Genomic DNA, 24,042 nt, shown 5'->3' with positions numbered 1-24,042 from the left:
CAGATATTATGTCAGAGCTAGTGAACATTTTCAGTATTAACTATAAAAATATTGCTGGGCCAAGTACTTCAATATATTCTACACCCTTAAACGACCTATTGATTTATTTTTAGCTACAGATGTATCTTGATATGCATTTTTCTGACAAGGAATTTCCTTCTTTGGTCCCTGTTGTAATTCTATTAAGTCAAAACCGTCAAACTCCCTATGGAAACTAATTTTAGCTTTAATTACTTCAAAGTGTAATAGAAAGATGAAAACAGTGTAAATAGACCCTTATAAATAGGGTATGAAATACTAAATATTTCATATATCTATCTTTCACTATGCTAATTTTTCAAACATAAATTTTTTAAGGGAAATTTTGAGCTTCAATGTCTTGTTGTTCAGGTTGTAGCTATATATATATATAGTCAATCATACAAACACGTTAAGTTTTAAAAAACAAACTTGATACATCCCTGATCTTAATAAATCTATTTATCAAGCTAAATGTTTTGGTATCTTAGAGACAAAGAAACAAGAGAAGATTTCGTAGGATGGGTGAAACAAACTGACACTGTCTCATCCTCGTAAACAAATTCTGAAGATGTGAGAATACTTTCAAAGACAGGTACACTTATTAGTTTGGATACAACATTTTAAAACTATGGAAGGGATATACCAGTACATTTACCGTACAATCTATCTCAATACTGTGTATACATATCAATTGTGCACATCAATTAGTCATAGGGAGACGTTTTACACACATAATGTGTGATGTCATTATCAAGCAATAGGGCTGAAGCTAAATACAGGAAGTACTAAACATCTCAAATCCTCTTCTGTTTGCAATATGAATACACATTCATTAAATTAACGCACACAACATGAAAAATGTTGTAGATAAAAATTAATCATAATTACATCAAACAAACACGATGAATACATCAACAACAACAGACCAGGTCTAATTAAAACTTCATCAGCTGCCTCGTCAACATAAAACAATATCGTGAATAGACGTAGTCTGAAATGTGCCTGTGTAACTTTACACCTGTGGTGTGTTGCAGTGAGTTATAATGTCTTATCTGTATGAGGCCATCTACATTGTAAATGTGATCATAAACACTAACAGAAATGTCACTATTTTTACACATCAATATGTGAACCATAATCAAAGACACTTTTATCATAAACATATTGAAAACACCATGTATTGCATCATCCAAACCACAATTGATCTATAAAAAGCAAAGTTTATGCAAGCTCATACCTTTTTGTTTTTACAAACATATAAACTGAATGTTGATATTTATTTAAACTGTAACAAAATTCACTTTTCATAAACATGTTCACTGTTTCTGTAGATCATAAGGATAGGAATGATTGAAATCCACTTAAAAAAGCCCTCAATGTCTCGTGTTAACATGCAGTTATCTCCCCCTACTTGTGTAGTTGACGGAAAATTTCACAGTACATCAATAAAATTTGTGAAGGCTACGCAAGACCTTGATCATGAAATAAGATCACGGATATAGTAGTTGACAGTCTTGCGTTGATACAGATGTGTCAAATTGATTCAAATAATAATCTTCTCCTGTTAAAACTGTAAGGCCCAGCACCAATTGGGCCACATACATTTTATGAGCTTATAATTATACAATTTCGCAACATGGGCCGGGGCTGATCTTTAGAGCCTTAAGCTAGAACATAACACAATTATTACAAGTTGCAGAAGTGTAATTCCCATTGGTTCAGAATACAAGTGTAATTCCCATTGGTTCAGAATACAAGTGTAATTCCCATTGGTTCAGAATACAAGTGTAATTCCCATTGGTTCAGAATACAAGTGTAATTCCCATTGGTTCAGAATACAAGTGTAATTCCCATTGGTTCAGAATACAAGTGTAATTCCCATTGGTTCAGAATACAAGTGTAATTCCCATTGGTTCAGAATACAAGTGTAATTCCCATTGGTTCAGAATACAAGTGTAATTCCCATTGGTTCAGAATACAGGCCCTAGTACAAACTAGAAAGATTAATGACCATTGCATATCCAAAGCAGGGGTGAATGGATACAAAGTTCTGGTGAAAATAATTATTAAATTGTTTATATATATTTTCAATATTAATCAAATTTATACTTTTTCTGACACTCAGACATTTATTTATAAAGTTGCATTGCCATCATGTAATCATAAATATCTCTGCTCCTGTTTGAAGATTCGTTAACAAAGGCATTCCCACTGTATCTCTGGACGGACAATAACGCTAAGCCTTAAATTATCATAAACTAACAGTAATAAACCCATGGTACCCTAGGCCGTAATACCCCATTCACCACTGTAGACCGTAATGGACTCATCCCGATCAATGCATGGAAGAGTTTACTTAAGTTACACTGGGGTGAAAGGGTTAAGGAGTCAAATGGCTAATGGGACTAATTCCTCATTTCATTGACATGTTAAATCTGATTAACTAGGGGTGGGCTTATTACTGGTCAAGGGTTTATCACAAGTAGATATAGTACATATACAACAACATACAGAAAGTTGGTACTTATAATCAGATCTGAAAATCTCTTTCTACCTTATAACATCACTCTGTATCACAAAAGACAAGATAAAGAAACTATCTTTCTTGTATCATCTAAATAATTAATAGAAAAGAAATATTTAAAATATCTGTTGTTTTGCATAAAATGGCTAAACCTGCATCAATCTTCATAAAGGACATCTATATTATATATTTTCTTGATTTTTTAAATTTTAACTTCAAGTATTTCTTCTCAATTTGAACGATATATCATTGAGGTACATGATGAGGTTGGTTGTTGGTTGGTTGTATTGGGTTTAATGGCCTATCAACAGCTAAGGTTATTTAATGAAATAATCTCTAAACATATTTAGAAAGTTTGTAAGTACACTCTTCAATAAAGCTTTTTAAAACATTTACAAAAACATATTTTTTGTCATTCTGAATCAAATAATTGACCTTGTATACTTGCTAGCAGCAATAACTATATATATATTTCAAGTTTAATCAGTAACAACTGCAGATATAATGTTGACAAAAATTAGACGAAATTAAAGTGACACGTGAATCACAACACCCTTTAATTCAATTTTAATAAATGACGACTAACGAAACTTGACCATTGGAAATAAATAAAAGTCAATTTTAAAATTCACCTTGTTATTGACTTTCGATAAATCTATTTAGAAAGGGTATAAATTTGGTGCCAAGAATATTCAAGAATTTACAGAAAATATCAATTTCAATCAATTTTAAGAAGCTAATCAGTGCAATCTGTATGTGGCACAGTAGTAAAACAGTGCTGGACAGATGTGTTGAATTATAGCATCACGGCGGAGCTGCAGTTGTCTTCCGATCTACGGCAACATCAACTGATAAAACAAGGCAGTGGGCAATTACTGGACATCGGCTTATCAGAATTATATAGAGTAACTCATCCCTTTGAACTAGACCCCATATCACTGTCGACACAAATCCACCATACATCCATAAACAGACATTATAGCTATACTCTAGGCTTAAACTCTTGTTGATAAATACATGTATACAAAATCCATCAACACAACATGACTTAAATTGTTGGATATTCTTAAAACAAAAGATGTGCATGATATAATGTTTTCACAATTGTGTCTATGATAAAACTACAGCCTACATGGATCCTATCATGTGGGCCCAGTATCATAGATGCTGCGCAGAGCCAAGAATAAATCAAATTACAAGAGAGTTAGTAATTTTAAATGGAAACAGCTTTGCACATATGACACCGTAGCCCCAAACTCCCTGGATTGCATCTTGAGGAAGATCTGTAGGGGGTTCTTTAGAACTGAAATACTGCCGGATGGAATTATTTGCTATGAAGTGTCCATGGGGACTTCAACTTCCTGTTTTGCACGATTGTTTTCTGTGTCTGATGCCTTTGGATTTTCTGCAGTGTCTATGTGCTGTGGAGTTGTGTCCCTTGTCTTCACTTTTTCAGGGATACTGTTCTCCGATGAGGTAGTGTCCCTAGCAGTTTCAATCTCACTACTGGACTGGAAATTGGAAGTGGAGCTTTGAGCATCAGGAACATGAGGACTGTTGATTGGGAGAATTGAAATGGTATCTTTTTGCACACAAGGTTTTTTTCCTGCTTCCTTAAGAATGTTTTTAGATTTTTTCACCACATCCTTGATAGAACAGCTGCTAGATTTTTTCACCACATCCTTGATAGAACAGCTGCTAGATTTTTTCACCACATCCTTGAGAGGACTGCTGCTAGATTTTTTCACCACATCCTTGATAGAACAGCTGCTAGATTTTTTCTCCACATCCTTGATAGAACAGCCGCTAGATTTTTTCTCCACATCCTTGAGAGGACTGCTGCTGGATTTTTTCTCCACATCCTTGATAGAACAGCTGCTAGATTTTTTCTCCACATCCTTAAGAGAACTGCTGCTGGATTTTTTCTCCACATCCTTGATAGAACAGCTGCTAGATTTTTTCTCCACATCCTTGAGAGGACTGCTGCTGGATTTTTTCTCCACATCCTTCATATGAAAATTTCTAGACTTTTTCTCTGCAACATTGTGAGGACTGTTTTTATCTTGCCTTTCTACTTTCATCTGTGCAGCACTCATTGCTTTTGAAATAGCCTCGGCTCTTTCTTGCTTTTCCATCTTAATTGCTGGTTTGTGAGGAAGAGGTACAACTGGTTCCTTTTTGTCATTTGTTTTCATGGGCGAGACTCCCAACTTTGTGGAATATGCTGTAGCCTTGTCCTTCTTTTCAACCTTCACAGAATGATGCTTAGGTGTTGACGATTCTGACAAATTTCTGTCCTTTTCCTCTAGTTTCACAGAAGATGATTTAATTTTTGTGGCAAGTGTTGTTAGTTTTTCCTTCATATCTGCCAAAAATGTGACTTTTTGTGTTGGATGAGTTGAGGTGTTTTGCTCCTTACTATCCCTTTGTACAGCGGAGTCTACAGGAGGCACCAATATTGATGCCATTTTGTCAGATTTTTCTTCTCTTTCTTGCATGGAAGTTGTTGCAGTGGAACTCGTTGAATCCTTCACATCAACAACCTGTTGATCCGAAGAAGTTACGCATTTCTCCTCTGTTGAGGAACTGTCCATGCATGCCTCCTCCTCGGGCTCCGGTGGATAATACTGAGCTAGTCGGATGTGCCATGCGATACTTGTGACGGCCGAGACAGTTTTGAATTGATGAATTACGTTGCGTGGGATGAAGTAGATGTCATCGTCTCGTAGCTGGATGCGAGCAAATCGGATTCCTTCTCTGTGCAGCTGATTCAGTTTTGCATCTTCCAACCATGTCACACACTATGAAAATCACAAAATACAGGTTCAGTATACAGCACCATTCAGTAACTTTATCTATACAGCTGTCTTTTGTGTGTGTAGACTTCTATCTCCACAAACTATTATTTTTTATTCTACTTCACATAAAGACTACAATGTCAAAGTCAAATGAAAGAAAGTTGAAAGAGAAACCATGAACTCTGACCTTGAATCAAAATGTACATTGAAGTTCTATAAAATTATATTTTAAACCTGCAAGACAGCAGCACAATAAAGGGTAAAATCAGGTTTAGAAATTGGAGAAAAGTGAGTCACATCAATTATTTGATTTATTGCCATTCATCAAAGCAAGCTACAGACAAAATATGATTACCCCTAGGCCTCATGGTTTAGAAAAAGAATATTAACATATTTGATCCACACGTCCTTGAAAATTAACAAAAGATGAAGATATATTGTATAAACAGTTGAAAGCCAGTTACAATTAGTCTTTGTCTTGTGTTTTTTCAAAATACAATTTTAACATGTTTGACCTGTATGACACTGAGAGAACAAGCATACATAGGGCACGCTTCTTTATTGGAACCAGGTTTGTAGCCCTTCATTCAAGCCAGCTTCAGGTTAAATACCATTACAGTTTGTCTCACAATTTTATTAGAAGTTGTTCAAAGATTTCAACAAGTGATCTCCGTTAGATCTTGAAAGTGGGTCAGGATAAGCTATTTGAAGCAACCTCACAATGCTCATCATTCAATCCAACTACAGGTTAAAAACATTACTCTTTGTCTCATTGTTCGTTAAAATATATTTCAAAATTTTAACATATTGGACCTGTGACATTGAGCACTGATCAAGGTCAAATGTAAGAACAAATTTGATACCATAATAACCTACTGAATACATATCATGACTCTGATTAGCAGAAGGCATCCAACAATTTTAATATACAATAATATCAAATAATTTGACATGAAGGATTTTGAATGAGGGTAAAGGACATTTATTTGAACAAATTTTGATAGATCTTTCTCTAGCTAGCAAGCTATAGGTCAAATTGTTTTATCTTTTCAAATCTTGCCATATTTTGGTTTTAGTTTGAAGAAAATTGAAAATATCATTATTGCAATGATATTTGATATTTAAACATTGTGCGCCTTGTTTATACTAACCTGTGAGACTGGAGGTTCATGGAGATCTAAATGAAGTTTATCAACCAATTCTATGAAATCTCCCGGATGGAAACAAATCACATCCTTCACAACACGCCCTTCATCGTTTCTGGAAAAATTAGAAACTTGTCATTTAATACAGCTATCAATAGACAGCATGAAAAAAGCAATGCACACTTTCCAGTTTAATAAAAACAATTAATGAGAAGACTCACTTCAGGAAATAGAGACAGGAATTTTCGCATAACACATGTGAATCTGTTTTATGCAATTAATATGAAAAAATTGTCAAGCCAGGAAAAATATCTAAAAAGAATACGTCAAAAACACTAGGCACATTGTATAATTCAGGGGTGTAAAAAAAAATCAAATAATTTGCACAGGGAAAGCAGACACCCAAAATCCACTTGCCTGAGATGAATTTCTGCTTGCCCCGTTTTTTCACAATTTTCATCATTAAACATGATTTATTTTCACAATGAGTTTAATTCGTTTACAGTTATAATATAGCTTAATATAATGTGCATATATTGCAAAATGTATTTTTTTTTGTTTTCTTTTAATTACCAGTGGCAAACGCTACACTGAATGCGAACACATTTCGGTGCACACCTGCAGTCTATGCATAAACAGTGTCACAAACACAATGTGCCGACTTTATATATTTATCATTCATGAGATTTACACAAACCTTCCAAGCAATGTTTGGTTAAGTAATCAGTAGTTTATATCTGAAGATGGAAGCTATAATGACCGTATGGTGTGGTAGATATAAACACAGAATTAGTGATAACATCCTACTATACAAAACAATGGCTGTCGTGGGATTCTCAATAATAGCAGAAGAGTTATTCCCCTTGCACCTTCTATTGGGTAATACCCGTGTAAACATGTGATGTCTGTCAACTAATGTCTGACAGTTCTCGTTGCATTTCAAATCTTTTTGGAATCATAAAATCAACAAAAAAAAGATGTCAGAATTTGTGAATATGGCGCAAAACACATTTTATTACATTTGTAACAACAGATATAAGCTACAAACGTACTTGTCCGGGGCAAGTCAGTCAATTAATTGCGCTTGCCCGGATCTGAAAACTGGTTGTTCTGGAATTCGGGCCAGTAAATTTTTACCCCCTATCGCATGATCCATTCTTGATTTCATACAGGTACCTTAGCTGTCCTCTCTGTACTTGATTTGTATAACTAACCTGTCTTCTCCGTACTTGACAGCTTTGAGAACTCCTACAGCCGCTGTGGTCATTCGGTCAAAACCTTGACCCACATGGTCAGCGTGACAGCGTGTTCTGTCCTCCACTAGAACCTCGCGAGGCTCAGATGCACGTGGCAGGTATGACAGATTCTTCAGCTCATTCATACCACTGTCAAATCAAAGTGAACCAAAAATTAAAACAACTGGAGAAAAACTCTTGGTTTCGATATTCTCAGAACCTAGGTTAGACAATAAGGCTAGCCCACTAGTTCTCTGTTGTACATGTAGACTTCTGAAATCTCCTGCTGGACTAGCGGTGCTTAAAACTGCTAGCTAGATTGACTACCCTAGTCAAAATTTGATTACTTATTTTGAACATTATTGGAAAATAGTGGAATTCTGTACATATACCAGTAAAATGAAAACTTTGATTCTAGCCCGACTGACTAGTAGTTTTTGAAATTAATTTCTAACTCTGAAAAACTGATATAAAGCTCAAACTTAATTCATGACTTCAGTGATAAAGATCTTTTTCAAATGTTACATAATATTTGAAGTTTCACAGGTATTTAGGCCAAAACATTAGTTCAGCATCTTGCATTCCCATTTAAATGTTTATGGTATTCTTATCTCCTTGACTGAAATCAAACGAACTTGTGAAGATTCAAGGCCTTTGAGCCTAAACATGTCAATACAATGCCTGAATAAACTAGAACACTGACAGGTCTTGTGGCAATATATCCCCCATACTCATCAAGAAGCAATCTGCCCATATACACTGTAGCTGAGCTTGACTTCAATATTTGCTGGGCTAACAGAAATGTAAATACTGGTACAATACTCATTTGTTAGCTTTGATTTGTTTTATTTCACCTTAAATACCTCCCCCATCAAGAGCTAGGGTCAAAGTCAGAGATTCACTTTGTATTTGACCTTTGGACCCAAAAGATGCAAAATTTGATNCCTCCCCCATCAAGAGCTAGGGTCAAAGTCAGAGATCCACTTTGTCTTCGACCTTTGGACCCAAAAGATGCAAAATTTGACCTTGACCTTTGACCTTGCCTTTTAACCTTAGTGTGTATTTTTGTGAATTGAATATCTTGACCAAGTTTCATGTAAATTGGTCAATAATTACCAAAGTTATCAGCCAGGGACAAAATTTGTGGACGGACGGACAGACAGAGTGATTTCTATAGGGCACACGTTTCTCCGTAACAGGGGCCTTAACTAGAACTGTAAGCCAACGGCCAACTAATAACCAACAATGCTATATAAACCAGAACTGTAAGCTAAAGGCTTAATAAGGCAAAGCATTGCAAAGCAATCCATAGTCTTCTACCAGTACTGATTTCTTTATTCAGTGAGCTGTACACTTATCTAAGTAAATAGATCACTGACCTACTTCCTGTACTCCCTCCCAATGCCAAAACATACTTGCAAACAAAATCTTGTTAGCCTAGATGAACCAGTTTTTGCTGAAATCGTCCTAGAAGTTAAGGAAAAGTTGTCAGAACAAAGATTTTTAACAAAAGGTCATAACTCCTTATAAAGGGTTGAAATGAAAAAATACCCTGATGCATGACAGGGTAACCATATTTATAAATTTTCATTGAAATTGGCCCAAAAGTTAAGGAGGCGGACAAAAGTTTTTTCAACAAAGGGTCATGACACCTTTTATTAGGACCAGAATGAAATAGTACTTCTTGGATGCACAACATCAGGAGGAAGTTATCATATCTGAAAACTTTCGTTGAAATTAGCCCAGTAGTTTTGGAGAAGTTGTCAGGACAAGCATTTTTCAACAAAGGGCAATAACTCCTTTAAAAAGGGTCAGGATGAAAACATAATACCTGGATGTAAAATATCATGCGGTAGTTATCCTATCTGAAAACTTTCGTTGAAATTAGCCCAGTAGTTTTGGAGAAGTTGTCCGGGCACGCGTTTTTCAACAAAGGGCAATAACTCCGTAAAATAAAAAGAATCAGAATGAAAAAAATACCTGCATGCACAATTTCAGGTGGTAGTTATCATATCTGGTAAGTTTCGTTGAAATTGGTCTATTATTTTAGAAGGAGTTGTCCGAACAAACAAATTCTATGGTCGACAGACAAGCTGATTCCAGTATACCCCCCTTACTTCGTTGTGGGGGTATAATAATTATCTATAAGCTAGATTCTGCTGTGTTGTTCCCGCTCTGTTAGAATTAATTGATTTCAAACTTGTGAGAAAATAGCAAAAGAAATCTAGTAATACTGGAGAAAAAAATGTTCAAATTTGTTTGGAAGAACACGCAGCTAGGTACATACCGTTTGCGTTTGTATGGTGACTTTGGCATGTCAGCAGTGGGAACCATCTGCTCTCCGGGACGCGCCCACAGTATGGGACCATCATTACTGAGGTTCCTGCTCAGCTGTACCAGTGACCGCTCACCCCAAGGCATCACTGCTTTAAGGAACTCATTCTCCTCCAATGAATCCAAAAACTCTGGAAAATAGTCCCCTACCTCCTCGTGCACCGTCCCAACTAAGCTTATCTGTAACAAAGGCCCCGTACGGAACGTGCCATTCTGGTAAGATTTTATCACCTGTTCTCTGTATTTACTCATTGACAAACTTTCAATGTCCGATTTGCCTAAAATGCCCGCCTTCACTGTCATGTTAGGATGATTTTCGGCAAAATAGTCTATGTAGTCTGGTTGGGACGCTACAGCCCCATGAACAATGCCCATCACACAATTTGACACACCTTCTGGACTTTCACCATACACAAAATCAAAATAGTCCTTTGCTAATTCGACACGCTCTTCCTTGGAAAGGTGTGAGATTTCATCTTGATAAACATGTAACACAAGTGCTCCACCATTTGAATATTTTTCTAAATGCATAAACTGCTTAAATTTAGAATTAGAAAAAGGCAAAAGGGAATCACCTACATCATGTCCTTTCTTTAAGTCCATGTGTTGAAAACAATGTGTGTTGATGTTTTTCACAACATCGATAGCACTCAGAGGCCTAGAGTCATTTTCCACATTGGTGTGACCACCATTCCTATTACTACTACTGCTGTCAGTATTATATTTGCCAGACTTCTTGTCTGTCTGGGTCCCACGGGACACCCTGGAAACCCCTTTCTTTGGGGAGAAAGTCCCAGACGAAGCTATCTTTACATCCTTACCACTCGAGGAACCACTGCTTGACGGTACCTGTACACCTTTGTTCTCCGTCCTGCGGCGGAGGTTGACCTGTACCCCACAATTATTGACGATTCGTTTCTTTCCTGAGATTTTGAGAGTGAGGCCAGTCTGTTGTGGGATGACATGGTAGTCCTGTTTGCCGTTGAGGGTGACTAGCGGTGTCTTTGTGGGGGGGGTCTGCCGCTGCTCCTTGTGATGATGATGCTTATGTTTGTGATGTGCATGTTTGTGGTGGTGCTCCGAGTGGTGGTGGTGGTGGTGCCGGTGCTCCTTGTGTTCGCTGGACACCTCCTTGTCTCTGGAGCCATGGTGGTTACTGATGGCTAACTTGCAGAGTTTTTCAGGACTTGACGCCGTACCATTGTGACTGTCCACGCTCCTGTTGTCAACATCAGAATGTCTGTCATGATTGGATGGGGATGGAGACACTGCAGTATAAAGAGTTCCAACTTCATAAAATCACAAAATCAATAAATTATACGTATGCTGTGGTGTGCATTCAGTGTAGGGCCAAACAAAAAATGCAGTATTATAATTATAACTTAGGTAAGATTTAAACTGAAATTTTTACTCAGCTTCTACAAAATATTTTTTTTTATTTTGGGAAAGGGCCCCTGAGCAGGAATTGGGGAAGTATCATCAGCATTTGGCGAAAATTGGGAAATATATTCCCACATGTACAGGTCTGGAAAAATATAACTTTGGAAAAAATAAAATCTGCAATGTGATTAGCAAAAACTTCCCTCTAGCTGTTTCTTGTAAACAGTAAAATGTATAGCAATAATTAATATAAACAGTTCAATTTTCAGTGATTTTGTTTATTAAATTTCAAATTTTCGTTATTGATGTATTTTGAATGCTCCTTCATGGACGGTAATACTTTGAACCTTACACATATAATGACTGGAAACTTGTATAATCATGCTTTTCAATGAAACTGGGAAAATAAAGACTGAAATTGGGAAAATGCAGCAGGGTCATTTTTCATTTGGGAAGGGCTCCCAGCTGTATTGGACCCTATAAACACCTGGCAAAAACCCAAATAAATTATAACATTAATGAGCATTATATTTAAAACAGCTCTCACCTCGATATGACTGATTTTGTTTGTTTGGATGGGGTTTGAAGTACTCACAACAGTTAAGTTCATTTATCACATTTAAAACAGTTAATAATCGACTATTTCAGATCTAGAGCTGACTGTCAAAGGATTGTAAAATCCTAATTTTGTCAAAATAAATCGATGTATCTATGCATGTATAAATGATGGTTTAAGATATATTGTAATAGCTGAATATAAATTTAATTGTGAACAAAGGCCAAATAAAAATATGTGTGTGTTTCCTGTTTCGGCTCAAAAAAAATTAGGGTACATGTAGGTAGGAAAAACATTTTTTTTCTTTTCTGTTGAGGTAAATCTCCTGATAACCTCTGTGATTGTTAAAAATATGTTGTTGTTTCAATAAAGTATGAAAGGCACGAAATGTATAATCTGATTCATGTAAAATAAATACACAAATGCATTCACATTTTATGTGTTGAGCAGGCTCAAACGACACATTGAAGTAAATCATTATTTGACCTACCTAAATGTTTATGGAATAACCAAGTGTAATTTACAGTAGTGCTATACTACCACCAGTGTTACATTTCTAAATTATCCCTACAGCTGGATAATCCAGACTCCACTGATGCTCACCAGTGTTATGTTATGTTGTGTTATTTTGTATTACTGATACTTTCTGTTCTCAATTTCCACTGCCCCCAGTTAAAATTAAATGAACAACACAATATAAGTATATTTATATTTACACTATATTTACAACACAAGTTTTTTAATATGTCATAAACTATACCAGTCTTCACTATTGTGAACTCAATCTCTCCACTTCAAACTTAATTATCTCCAACTATAAACTGTAAAACTGAACAGATCTACAAACTACAGCTAAAACTACTATATAAGTCTAATATTTTTAACTTCTATCTCTCCTATATATATATATCTCTTGACCTCCCAACTGGGTCTCCCTAATTACTCAACCTCCTTCCTCAAAACTGTTTAACTCAATTCCCCAGCCCAAATCTCTTCTCCTCCTTTGGCTCCCAAGCTGAACTACCTTACTATCTGTCTCTTAGCAAAATCCTGCTACAATAAAAATGTTGATTCATAAAAATTGTTGATGCTGCTAAAAACTAGCCATGAATCCTGCTAAATTTGACTCTGGCGGTCATCACTGACATCACAGACTGGACTCCCCCCACCTAGACTAGACATTCACACTAATCTACAGATCCCAACCTATATCATAACCACAATTATCTACGGCTACTTAGCTACTATCTTCAAATAAAACTCTGACACGGACCACACTAATAAAATGCATAACAAATTTTAAGTACACTTTAACAATTAAACGGCTTATAAATGCATTACAGTGACTGTGAAAAACCAATAAAATGTATTAGGGTCGGCATGAAAAAATAGGGTCAGTCAGGAAACGGGAAACACAGCTACCTGGTAGGTATATTTGTATTTGGCCTATAAGTGATCAAAGTTGGCAAATTGCAGAAAATGTGATTTATAGCGTAAACAGGGCACGTTTCATGTGACCAGATGTTGTGTCTTATAATACAGTTGTAGTATTAATTGGAAAGTTGAGGTGTGTCATTCACCCCTATATATCTAAACTGGACTTGCCCAGTCATTAAATTAATTTAGTAAGGTTCAAATGTGACTTGGGGGTAAATGAGTTAATTTGAATCTATGGCAACTTTGTTTTTATTATCTTAACTGATAACAACAACATTATAGCGATAAAGGTTGTCCAGATCAAAACCAATTCTGCATGACTACTTCATATTTATGGAAACTATATATTCTAGAATTGTACAAATGGTATAGTTAAATATTCCTCGCCTAAGGTGCCCTCACTAGAGCAGATAGCCTATAATATATATAACCAAGTCAAATGGGCCACCTTCAGCAATATTTAGTCAATAATTATAAATAAATGCAATGCAACCAGGTTGTGTGAAATATGAATGTAAATTATTTTGCATTCATACAAGCATGACTGCACAAACCTATGTTGAATTTCCTACCAAATCCCCACCAATATTTTATATGTTTGCATATTTTTAACACATTTTCTACTTGTCAGCTACTAAAATTCGTAGTCATCAGTACACAACTCATTATAATTCTTTGATCATTGTTCAGTATTGTGGTCACCTTTACCACTGATTTAATATATTATGGTACATACATGCCATATCTAAGGATTTTGGCGTGAGACTCACGAAAATTGCTTCTGAAAAAATCCTCATGGCGTGAGACCCATTTCTCAAGAATTGCAATCAGTCTCACGAAAAGAAACAAAATTTGATCAATTTTAGTAAATGTACATGGATTCACAAAGTGGCCTGGCCGACCGATTAAGCAGCGCATGGCTTCGTGACTTGCTCACCGATGTGTGAACTGTCAAGCAATTAAATCAGTGATCCCACATCCATATTTGCTAATTAATATGTGATGACAGTTGATATAAACATTTTAAACAGCAACATAAGAACTGTTAATTCATTTAATACAACCGAACACATACATGGTTTACCCAAACGGAAATGTAAGTCATGANTACAACCGAACACATACATGGTTTACCCAAACGGAAATGTAAGTCAAGACTATAAAATCGAAACCGGACACTGACATTGAATCCGAGAATTTATTCTCTTGCCATCGGGATGGGTTTGAGTGTTGATGAAAAAAAACATAAACGTAAGAAATTAAGTTTCTTCACATTGGATATATACAAATAGTGGAAGTAGTAGATATTCATTTACTTTTTTTCAGCAAATGAACATTATTCCCAATGTTTTGAGATGTACTTTTTTTTCTAACCTGGGTAACAAGGACATCCCTTTTACTTCTTTTCATTATTCATTTTTTTGCCTTTGATGGAAGTATTGTGATATATTTACTTTTTTTAAATGTTGATAACTTTATCCGGATGGTATGTCATGTGTAAACCTCCCTAAAATCCTTTAAAATATCAATAAAATCCTTTAAAATATCAATAAATCTTTAATTTTGGCTCTAACAAAGTAATTAGAGGCTTCAGAATAACACAAATGAGATAATGCAATGTGATATGCAGTAAAATTTATGTTTTAAATGTCTCACGAATTTCTAACTAATTTAGAGAAAAAATCTCACTATTTAGAGAAAAAATCTCACTATTTTTGACCAAATCTCATTATTCATTTTTTACTGATCTCAATATTTTGCACCGGAAAGTTATGGCATGTATGATGGTAAGTGCAATACTAAGTCAAGATCTTCATGATGAGAGATGCTGAACTCCAATAATCAACCCTACTATTGAGCAGCTGTTGATATTTTCACTGATAACACATGCATGACCCCTGTTATATCACATATAATTGAATATACAATGTATTCATGCACTCACCAAGTCCCTTTTACTATTCAAAAACACATCCCAAATTATGATGCAATTAAGAATATCATTTCAAATATGTATGTTACAATTCTAAAGGTGATTTATTAAACACATAATTTTAAAGTGCAAATGCTTTGTCGCCTTATTGTTAGTCGAGTGGGGGTCGAGTGGTGGGGTCGAGTGGTGAGGCCAAAGAGCAGACATTGATTTTGATGTGTGCCTACGTGCATCCCAACATGAACAAAATCTGTTACAACGTTGACAACAGTTGTTTCCATCAGACATTACCTTTCGTCGTTCCATTCATTCCATTTGATGGCTTCTGTAATGGTTTTTGCTTGGGAGGTGACGGCGAACCACTTATTTCTGATGAATCACTTGTTGATGAAAAACGCCTTTCACTACTGACATAATCGTCTAAATATCCAGAATTTGACAGTCTACGATAATCATGTTGAATTCGCCTCCTTTTGCCAGTATCTGGACTGACACATGGATCTGGAATATGTGTTGTTGGAATGGTTGCAATTTTCAGACGTTTTGGATCTGAAGGTGAAGATGTCACTGGAGAATCAGATTGTTTATTTTTATCCTCCTTCGCAACATGTGCAGCATGTGTGATTTGCAATCCCGGTAGATTCCTGTAACCTGTTTGGTCCCGTTTTAGATTGAACAATATGTCATTATCATTTTCACTTAGTTGGTCATCAAATGTGTCTAGTGTCATACGCATAGAAGTTTGTTTTTGCAAGATCTCAAAGATATTATCGTTGTTTTCATTATTTCGTGAATCTGTCGTTTCTTCCTCCGCCATTTTAATATTGACAAGTGCCCGGATATTCGACTCCATACCGAAGGAATTCTGTTACAACCCACATCATTGGTGCGAAATGAACATAATCGCGAAGTTTTATTTTTAGCAACCAATCGATTTCACTCTTTCTGCCACCGTCGGTAATACAGCAAGGAGCGTGCGTATTCGCGCAAATTTATCAACTTTTCAAAAGAGAAGAAAGGCAAGTCCACTAACTAACAGAAGACACATATAAACAACAACTATGTCGACAGACGGGTCCCCCCCGACAAAGATGCAAAAGACAGACGGACCAATAGAGGTATCTGAAGGTGATCAGAGTCAGGATTTTGATGCAGATACACAAAAGGCTTTGGAAGATATAGACGCTTGTCAAAATGATATTGACGTTCTAAATGAGAAAGCAAGTGAGGAAATACTGAAAGTTGAGCAGAAGTACAACAAATTGCGGAAACCTCATTTTGATCAACGGAATGAACTTATCAAAAAGATTCCAAACTTTTGGGTCACTGCTGTATCCTTTGTGTCGATTTTAGCCAATGATTTATTTTGATGTTGAAGAAAAATGGCCAACAGTGTCTTCAAAGAGAAATCAGCACCAGATCTACGTCGCTCATAAATCTTCTAGACTGAGTTCTACTGAAATGAACACCTTTCATATTGTTAAGTTACTAAGAAATGATGTAGCGTTTTTGTTTGTTTTCAATCCCAAACATATAATGTAAAATAATATCTGACCTAGCAAGGGGAGGTAATCAGTATAGAAAGCAAGGTAGCACACCACTGAATTTTGATTTTCTCTTATGAGTTATTTTAATCAAACTAACATTTACTTTTTCTTGTTTTTAAGTTGAAAAATGTACCGAACGTAAATTTCAGTATTTTTATATCTATTTACACTGATCATAAACATGATGGGTGACTTTTCATTTGATACCATCAGATGCCCAGATGCAGCTTTCCATTTGAAAGGTTCAAAGTAGCTGCCATATTTATTGAAGATGCCTCAAGTGCTGGATTGGTGTTGGGGGGTGGATCTAGATCCACTATTTATNGGGGGGGGGAGGAGGAGGATTTGAAACGATATTTAGTAAAGTCAAGTCAAGTAAATTTTATTTAATGTCGATATGATTACAAAGATTACACAACCTTGTTTAGTGAGCTTTTACAATCGACATAATAAATGAAATATAAATAAAACAAGGTTTCATTAATTTAACAATATATGCTCATGCTGTAAAGTTACAAATAGAGAGGAAGCATCCAATAAAACATATTTAAATAAATAATAATAATGATAATATTTAATGTGGCATGTTATATTTATCACATTTTGAATTTCATTTGTTATTTGATCACATTTGCTTATAGTTATTGATTATGAGATGAACATAATCACATAAACATATCACAGGCTGATAATATATCATAAAAAAATGAAAACTTAAAATTTAATTTACATATAAAGCATACTTCAGTACACAAACTAGCATAATATCACAGGTTTGTGTTCATGCAAACACATTTAAAGCATATTTAAAAATGCAACTTAAAACAGGCATGCAAAGCATAAATTTATACAATTAAGACGTAACAGATTTACGCATAGCACAATGATGTCTACAGGTTTGGCCGTTCAGCTTCCCATATACATGCCTTGAAACTGGCAACATCCACAGCATTTCAAAATGTTGATGAGGTGAATGAAGGATGAAAGTGGTATGGAGGCTAGTTCCAAAGTTGAACTTTTTTATCAAAAACTTACCATGTAAGGGTACACAGGTGCTGAACACTTTAATGTGATGTGTATATACTTTATAATACTATTATATAGTTTATATACACATCATATTAGTGTGTCCAGCACCTGTGTAAGGGTAGTTTTGAAAAAGCAATCGCCATAATGCGTCTCCGTTAGTACACAATGAAACACTACTTTAAGATGGTAGGGGTGGCACAGGCGAAACTGCACTTGCCTTTCACCAAGGCGCCTGGGTTCGATTCCCTGATCGGACATCAAAAGGCATGGGATCACCTGCCCAACCATGTGGGCGATCTCCAGGTACTCCGGTTTCCTCCCACTTTGAGACTGCCGGGCACTAACATCCAGGCCAACAAGTGATCATATGAGTTGAAATAACTTTTTTTATATAATTGTTGTAAAATAAATAAAGTTTATATTATATTTACTATAAGAAATGAGTGATACTTATCACAATTCTAAAAGGACCTAAATTGATATTAAAATACCAAAAGAGACCAATATTGTTTATATAATGCTACTATTTTAACAAAAACTATAATAGCAAGATACTAAGTTATGTCCATGTATGTATATGTGGCAGATTTTAATTGTACATAGGTTTAGGGTCGCCTTTTAGCTTTGAGCTAGAGGGAATTTACCTTTAACTCATGTGGTAGTCCACTAGTATGGGATCTCAGGTTCATTCCCCGATGGAAATACACTATTCTCTTTCCTGTCATATATATACCGGTATGTGTATTTTTTTCACACTAAAAATCCTTAATTTGCCCCCCAGTTTGTCAACCATCCACAGATTTCTGCCATCCTTGATGAAGAAGAGGAGGAGTGCTTACACTACCTCAATATGGTAAGTTACTGCAAAGTTGTTCTATTCTGTCTATTCTTGCGTATTGCAGAGTTATCTTCTCTTGTGAGCAGGTATTGATTGTTACGTCTTGGTTTGTGTGAGAAAATTACGTCGTTTTCTTAAAAGTTTATGACGTTACTCTCACAAACAAATGACGTAACAATCAATACCTGCTCACAAAAGCAGATAACTCTGCAATACGAAAAGACGGAATAACAATTTAGGGGAGTATTCCGAAACCAAAAGTGAAGAGAAAAAATGTACTGATTTTCGTCAAATGGGTTATTTCAAGTCATGGCGATCAAATGAACTACGTTAAACTCATCATCCCCTAAGGATACATATGAACTCTTCCGATTCAAAGATTGGAATAGTTCATTACGAAATTTCAGGGGTGAATGAGTTTAGGCAATAACCAAAGAGAGAAAATACTGTGATAATATAATGATACTGACAATAGACAAAGAGAAAAAATATCTTCTTTTATATATTTGCCTTTACATAATTCCATATATCAAATTGATGCTAAAATTGCAGGCATCCCCTACAGACTTGTTTAAAAGGTGAAAATATTTTGTATCTGTCCTAGCTAAATCTGTGTTGTCGTGTTGACTTTGAACACTTTCTGATTGAGTTATTTGAAGGGAATTCAAAGCATGTTATATAGGTGCTCAAGTTTATTTTGTTTTCCTTGTAGGTTGAAGTCGAAGAATTTGAAGATATCAAATCAGGATACAGGATAAATTTCACATTTTCCTCCAATCCTTATTTTAACAACAGTACATTGTCCAAAGAATTTCACCTAGCTACAACAGGTAAAGTTAGTCAAGACGAAAACATTATTTTACTTGTGTTTCCGCTACCATCCCCAGAAAATTAGTGTAGGTAGGTAAGCATTTTTTTAAATTTTGAAAATAATTTTACTCTGCTTATATATAGAGCAGGAGTTCTGACTCGAACAGTGCATATCATGATCAATATATGCCAATAAAAACTTAAGGGTAGGCACAAAATCTAGGATGGGTTGGGTTAGCGGAAACACAAGATATTTTTATACCCCCGCAACGAAGTTAGGGGGGTATACTGGAATCACCCTGTCTGGATGTCGGCCGCAGTAACTTGTGCGGAAAACTCCTCCTTAATTAACTGGTGGATTTCATTGAAACTTTGCATGAATGATCAGTATCTTATGTAGTTGAGCACTGGCATTTTAATTTGGGATTTCAACCCTTTTGATGGAGTTATGCCCCTTTGTGCGAAATACTTTGTTATTTTTTTTTTTAAATGGTGATTAACTCATTACTGGTGGGAGACTTTACTGCTTTGCATTAGTAAGCTTTAGCTTACAGTTCTGGTTTATATAGGAGTGGGGGTATTAGTTAGCCTTTGGCTTACAGTTCTGGTTTATATAGGAGTGGGGGTATTAGTTATCCTTTGGCATACAGTTCTACTTTTTATTTGGCCTCACACCTTCACCAATACCAAACAAGGATCTCAATGTCCATATATACTCCTGCATCATTTTGCCATTTTTAAATAAATTCTGCTTAAATTTTTCGTTTCAGCTTCTTGGTTACATTTGACATGTAATTGAGGAATAAATCCAATTATTCATTGAGATAGTTAATTAATTACAATTTTTCCTTTCTCCATCCACTTGTTTAAAATTTCAGTAAATATTTTTCTAACAGTTAAACAACATAATTGTCAGCTGCCTTACCAGTGTTTTCTCCAGGGCTAGGGATCAGTGTAAATGATTGCAGACAGCCCCTGCTAAATATTTCAAAACTCTGCCTATATCACAGTATATGTAAAAACACCATTGCCTCATTTTTCAAACTTGATGAAAATATGGCAACCAGAAAACAAATCCTCTAAATTCACTGAAATTTATAATAATAAAATACTCGCCCTGGTCTGTAAGATAAAATAGATGTTCTTTGTACAGGTGACCCAGCATCAAAATCAACAAAGGTCGAGTGGAAGGACAACATGGACCTGACGAAACGGGCACAGGCACAGATGCCCAACAGGAAACGGAGGCATGGATTCTCACGGACATTTTTCCATTGGTTCCAGGACAACACTGACCCATCAGCAGACGACATTGCAGAGGTGGGTGGTCTGACCTTCCATGTGGTGTTCCCAATATTATATAACTAGCTAATTTAAAAAAATACATATATCAAGTCCTGTGGACAAAGTAAACACTTCATCTATATATACATATATATAAATGGTGTACTTTTCCATTAGCCTGATGTATGGGGCAAGTATTTTTTACGTCGGCGTTAGTGACAATTTACTCTGAATATATATTAGGGGACTAGTACAAATTTTCACTCAAATTTTGCCTGCACACTTAACCATGTACTCTAAAAAGAAAAATGGAACACCCCTGTGTAGATGTATTTATAATTCTACAACCACTGCAGGGTTAGCCAATAAGGGTAGCCTGATAGTCTGAGACTAGTGAAATCTCCAGCTGGACTGTAGTGGTTCTAAAAACCGCTAGCCCATTGATTAGTGAAATTTAGATATTGCATATCTTGTTGAATAATATAAGGTTTATGGAATTTGCACATGGACTAGGAAAAATTGGAAAAGACTGTTGGTATTTTCCCAATTGATCCCAGGGTCTGTTTTCTCCCAAAAATCCCGGATAAAGCTCTGCAGGAAATGACAAGATTTCTCATAGGCATGTCTGTATGGTCACAGATATCTAGCTACATCAGGGTTGTGTTATACTGCCATCATTTGATATCTTGATGTTATACAGGGGTTTGGCAATATATTGAGGGATTTATACAGTATAAAGGAATTCATGTATATGTACAAGAAGGAAAGACAAGGGGGACTGGAAATGTTAAGCTATGAAAAGGGACATAATCTATCAAGGTTTTACTCTTATGCTGTAAATGTCAAAATATTCCAAGAAAATTGGAGCAATAGTTCGGTCCTAGATTTAATGATAGGCTTAAAAAATTCTGAATCCTTGTCATGATTGGCATAACTTGTGTTTTCAGGTGATAAAGGATGACATGTGGCCCAACCCACTCCAGTATTACCTGGCACCAGACATTGAAGTGGGAGAGAATGGAGTAGGGTAAGTTTTGTCTTGGCTACGTGTGATTATTTATTCTCTTACCCTAGACAGGTGTATCCGCACTTTTACCGGTGTGAGATTTCCTTGTCTCACCCTAGGGTTGAGACGGGGGGATTCCCCTATTCATAACAATGGCATGATGTCACTTCAACAATACAATGACGTCACGTCAACAATCCGCCAACGTCACGTCAACCCTGAATTAAGCATGTAACGTTATCGTTACATTGTGTATATGATACACAATGGGAGAACAGGGTAAGAGAAAAAGAATCATTCGCCCCCTTGTGGGTGAGATAGTGGAATCTCCACCCTCAGGAAAAGATTCTTAAGTTGCCAAACACTCAGCAAAGCCTTGTGTTTGGCAACTTAAGAATCTTCCCCTCTGGTTGAGATTCTCCTATCTCACCCCCAAGGGGATGAAAGATTCTATTATTCCCCCATACTTGCCTGTGAATACAGGAATTGACCCATGAAAAGATAAACTGGTCTTGCCCGAGGGAAAGACAGCCTACACACGCTATGACGTCATGACACACTTTTGCATAATTAGACCTTTGATCGCATCGCTAATGTTTTGAAAACATCATCACTCCATGTGTACTCCTATGCTTCTGTGTATTGGGGTACATAAATGTAAACATAGCGGAAATACGAACATACTGTCAAATGCCAAAGTGTGAATAAACATATTTGTATTCATGCGCGTCATAGAATACAAGCATATGGAGGTCAAGGAGTGTTGACACAGGCATGTTTATTTGGAGTATTGGAGAAACCTGTGTAAAATTCCATTATTCTTCAGTTTCACATGATTTAAGTTCAGAGATAGTTTAAAGAGGATCTGAAACAAATTCAAATTTCATAATTGTTATGAAACTTCCTGAAACTTGATTCACAAAAATTAAATATAAATAGCGAGAACTTGTGATAAAATTAGGACCACTTTCACATATCTACTTCAACTCTTTCAGATGGCTGAATGTGAAAGAAAACAGCAGGCATAGATTTGAAGTTAGCTAGATTGACTTCTGAAAATTTTGGCACATGCATAGAAACGCTGAAAATTGCTAGTGTGCATATTTCTACATAAAACAATCTCAATTATTATTCTTGTTTTATTATAATCAAGTATTTATTCGTCACTTTCTCTGAAATTGTCCTATTTTCATCAGCCAACTTCCTGTCAAAGTGTTGGTTTATTGCGGAATAGTTCTTGGCCACCTGAAACTATTTCAACAAAGATATGTGAACACAGCAAATGAAAAAGAGGCATTTTGATTATGACATGCCTTTATAAAGGATTTAGTCTGTTTTCTTTTCATATCATAAAAGCTACTCATAAAAGAACAAAACTTTTATTTAACAGTGATCATGATGATGAAAACGAAGATTCTGTGGTAGTATTGGGAGATGACGATGATGATGATGATGAGTTAGATGATGGTAAGTATGTTAATTTGTTATTCAAACAAATAAAATTTTGTATTTTTTCTAACAGTCAAAGTTGAACACAAGTTGTGACAACATCCAGATTGTTTGCCAGTCAAACTTTCGTATTAAGCATGCAAATTTCAAAACTGAAACCGAGAAAACCCCCACAAACACAAGATATTTGTGAAATGAAAAATTAGTCTGTCTTAGATCTTGTTTATTTTAAAAAGTTGTTTAAAGAGTTGTTTCTCGATATTTTTTTACATTTTTTAAAAATATTAAAAAAAACACATGTACTGTATATTGAAATAGGCGACAATACCCGTTCCTAAATAATTACAAGACATTGATTTTGATTTCAACAGATGAAGAAGTATATCAAATTGATGATGATGACGATGATGATGAATTAGATGAAACAAATGGCTTAGGAGAAACGATAGATTCTGTGGAGGATGATGAGGGTAAGACATTAGCCCCTATCACCCCAACCCCCACCTTCATAGTGTTGTTACCATCACCGCAACCCCCACCTACATAGTGTTGTTACATCACCCCATCCCCCACCTACATAGTGTTGTTACCATCCCCCCATCCCCCACCTACATAGTGTTGTTACCATCACCGCAACCCCCACCTACATAGTGTTGTTACCATCACCCCATACCCCACCTACATAGTGTTGTTACCATCACCCCAACCCCCACCTA

The 24,042-nt window shown here is 35.8% G+C and overlaps 2 protein-coding genes across 2 annotated transcripts in view; one reads left to right on the top strand and one right to left on the bottom strand.

Moving 5' to 3' along the window:
- Window positions 1-390: 390 nt before the first annotated feature.
- On the bottom strand, window positions 391-16,235 carry LOC110460626. The gene is made up of 5 exons (XM_021513651.1): window positions 15,655-16,235; window positions 10,011-11,325; window positions 7,703-7,873; window positions 6,495-6,603; window positions 391-5,346 (listed from the first exon to the last, which is right to left on the bottom strand). The coding sequence occupies exons 1-5, from the start codon at window positions 16,214-16,216 to the stop codon at window positions 3,877-3,879; spliced, it is 3,627 nt and encodes a 1,208-aa protein (XP_021369326.1). The 5' UTR covers window positions 16,217-16,235; the 3' UTR covers window positions 391-3,876.
- Window positions 16,236-16,327: 92 nt separating this feature from the next.
- The window catches only part of LOC110460628 (protein SET-like), a 19,058-nt gene continuing 11,343 nt past the window's right edge, over window positions 16,328-24,042 (top strand). The window contains exons 1-7 of the mRNA XM_021513652.1: window positions 16,328-16,694; window positions 18,721-18,792; window positions 19,490-19,607; window positions 20,741-20,907; window positions 21,819-21,898; window positions 23,268-23,344; window positions 23,698-23,796. Of these exons, the coding sequence (XP_021369327.1) occupies window positions 16,425-16,694; window positions 18,721-18,792; window positions 19,490-19,607; window positions 20,741-20,907; window positions 21,819-21,898; window positions 23,268-23,344; window positions 23,698-23,796 (883 nt within the window). The 5' untranslated portion in view covers window positions 16,328-16,424. The remainder of the gene's footprint in view (window positions 16,695-18,720; window positions 18,793-19,489; window positions 19,608-20,740; window positions 20,908-21,818; window positions 21,899-23,267; window positions 23,345-23,697; window positions 23,797-24,042) is intronic.

The sequence above is a fragment of the Mizuhopecten yessoensis genome, unplaced genomic scaffold, assembly GCF_002113885.1.
Source record: "Mizuhopecten yessoensis strain PY_sf001 unplaced genomic scaffold, ASM211388v2 scaffold10441, whole genome shotgun sequence".
Lineage (NCBI taxonomy): Eukaryota > Metazoa > Mollusca > Bivalvia > Pectinida > Pectinidae > Mizuhopecten > Mizuhopecten yessoensis.
Note: the sequence above shows the minus strand (reverse complement) of the source record. Positions and strands in the feature narration are given on the sequence as shown.

What these genes read in the sequence shown, in the direction of transcription:
- LOC110460626 (XM_021513651.1), bottom strand. Translation starts at nt 16,216, where the DNA reads ATGGAGTCGAATATCCGGGCACTTGTCAATATTAAAATGGCGGAGGAA. An exon ending in GTCAAGTACGGAGAAGACAG is followed by an intron (nt 6,604 to 7,702) that starts GTTAGTTATACA and finishes TAATTTTTCCAG; the next exon opens with AAACGATGAAGGGCGTGTTG. An exon ending in ATGAACCTCCAGTCTCACAG is followed by an intron (nt 5,347 to 6,494) that starts GTTAGTATAAAC and finishes TGATTTTCATAG; the next exon opens with TGTGTGACATGGTTGGAAGA.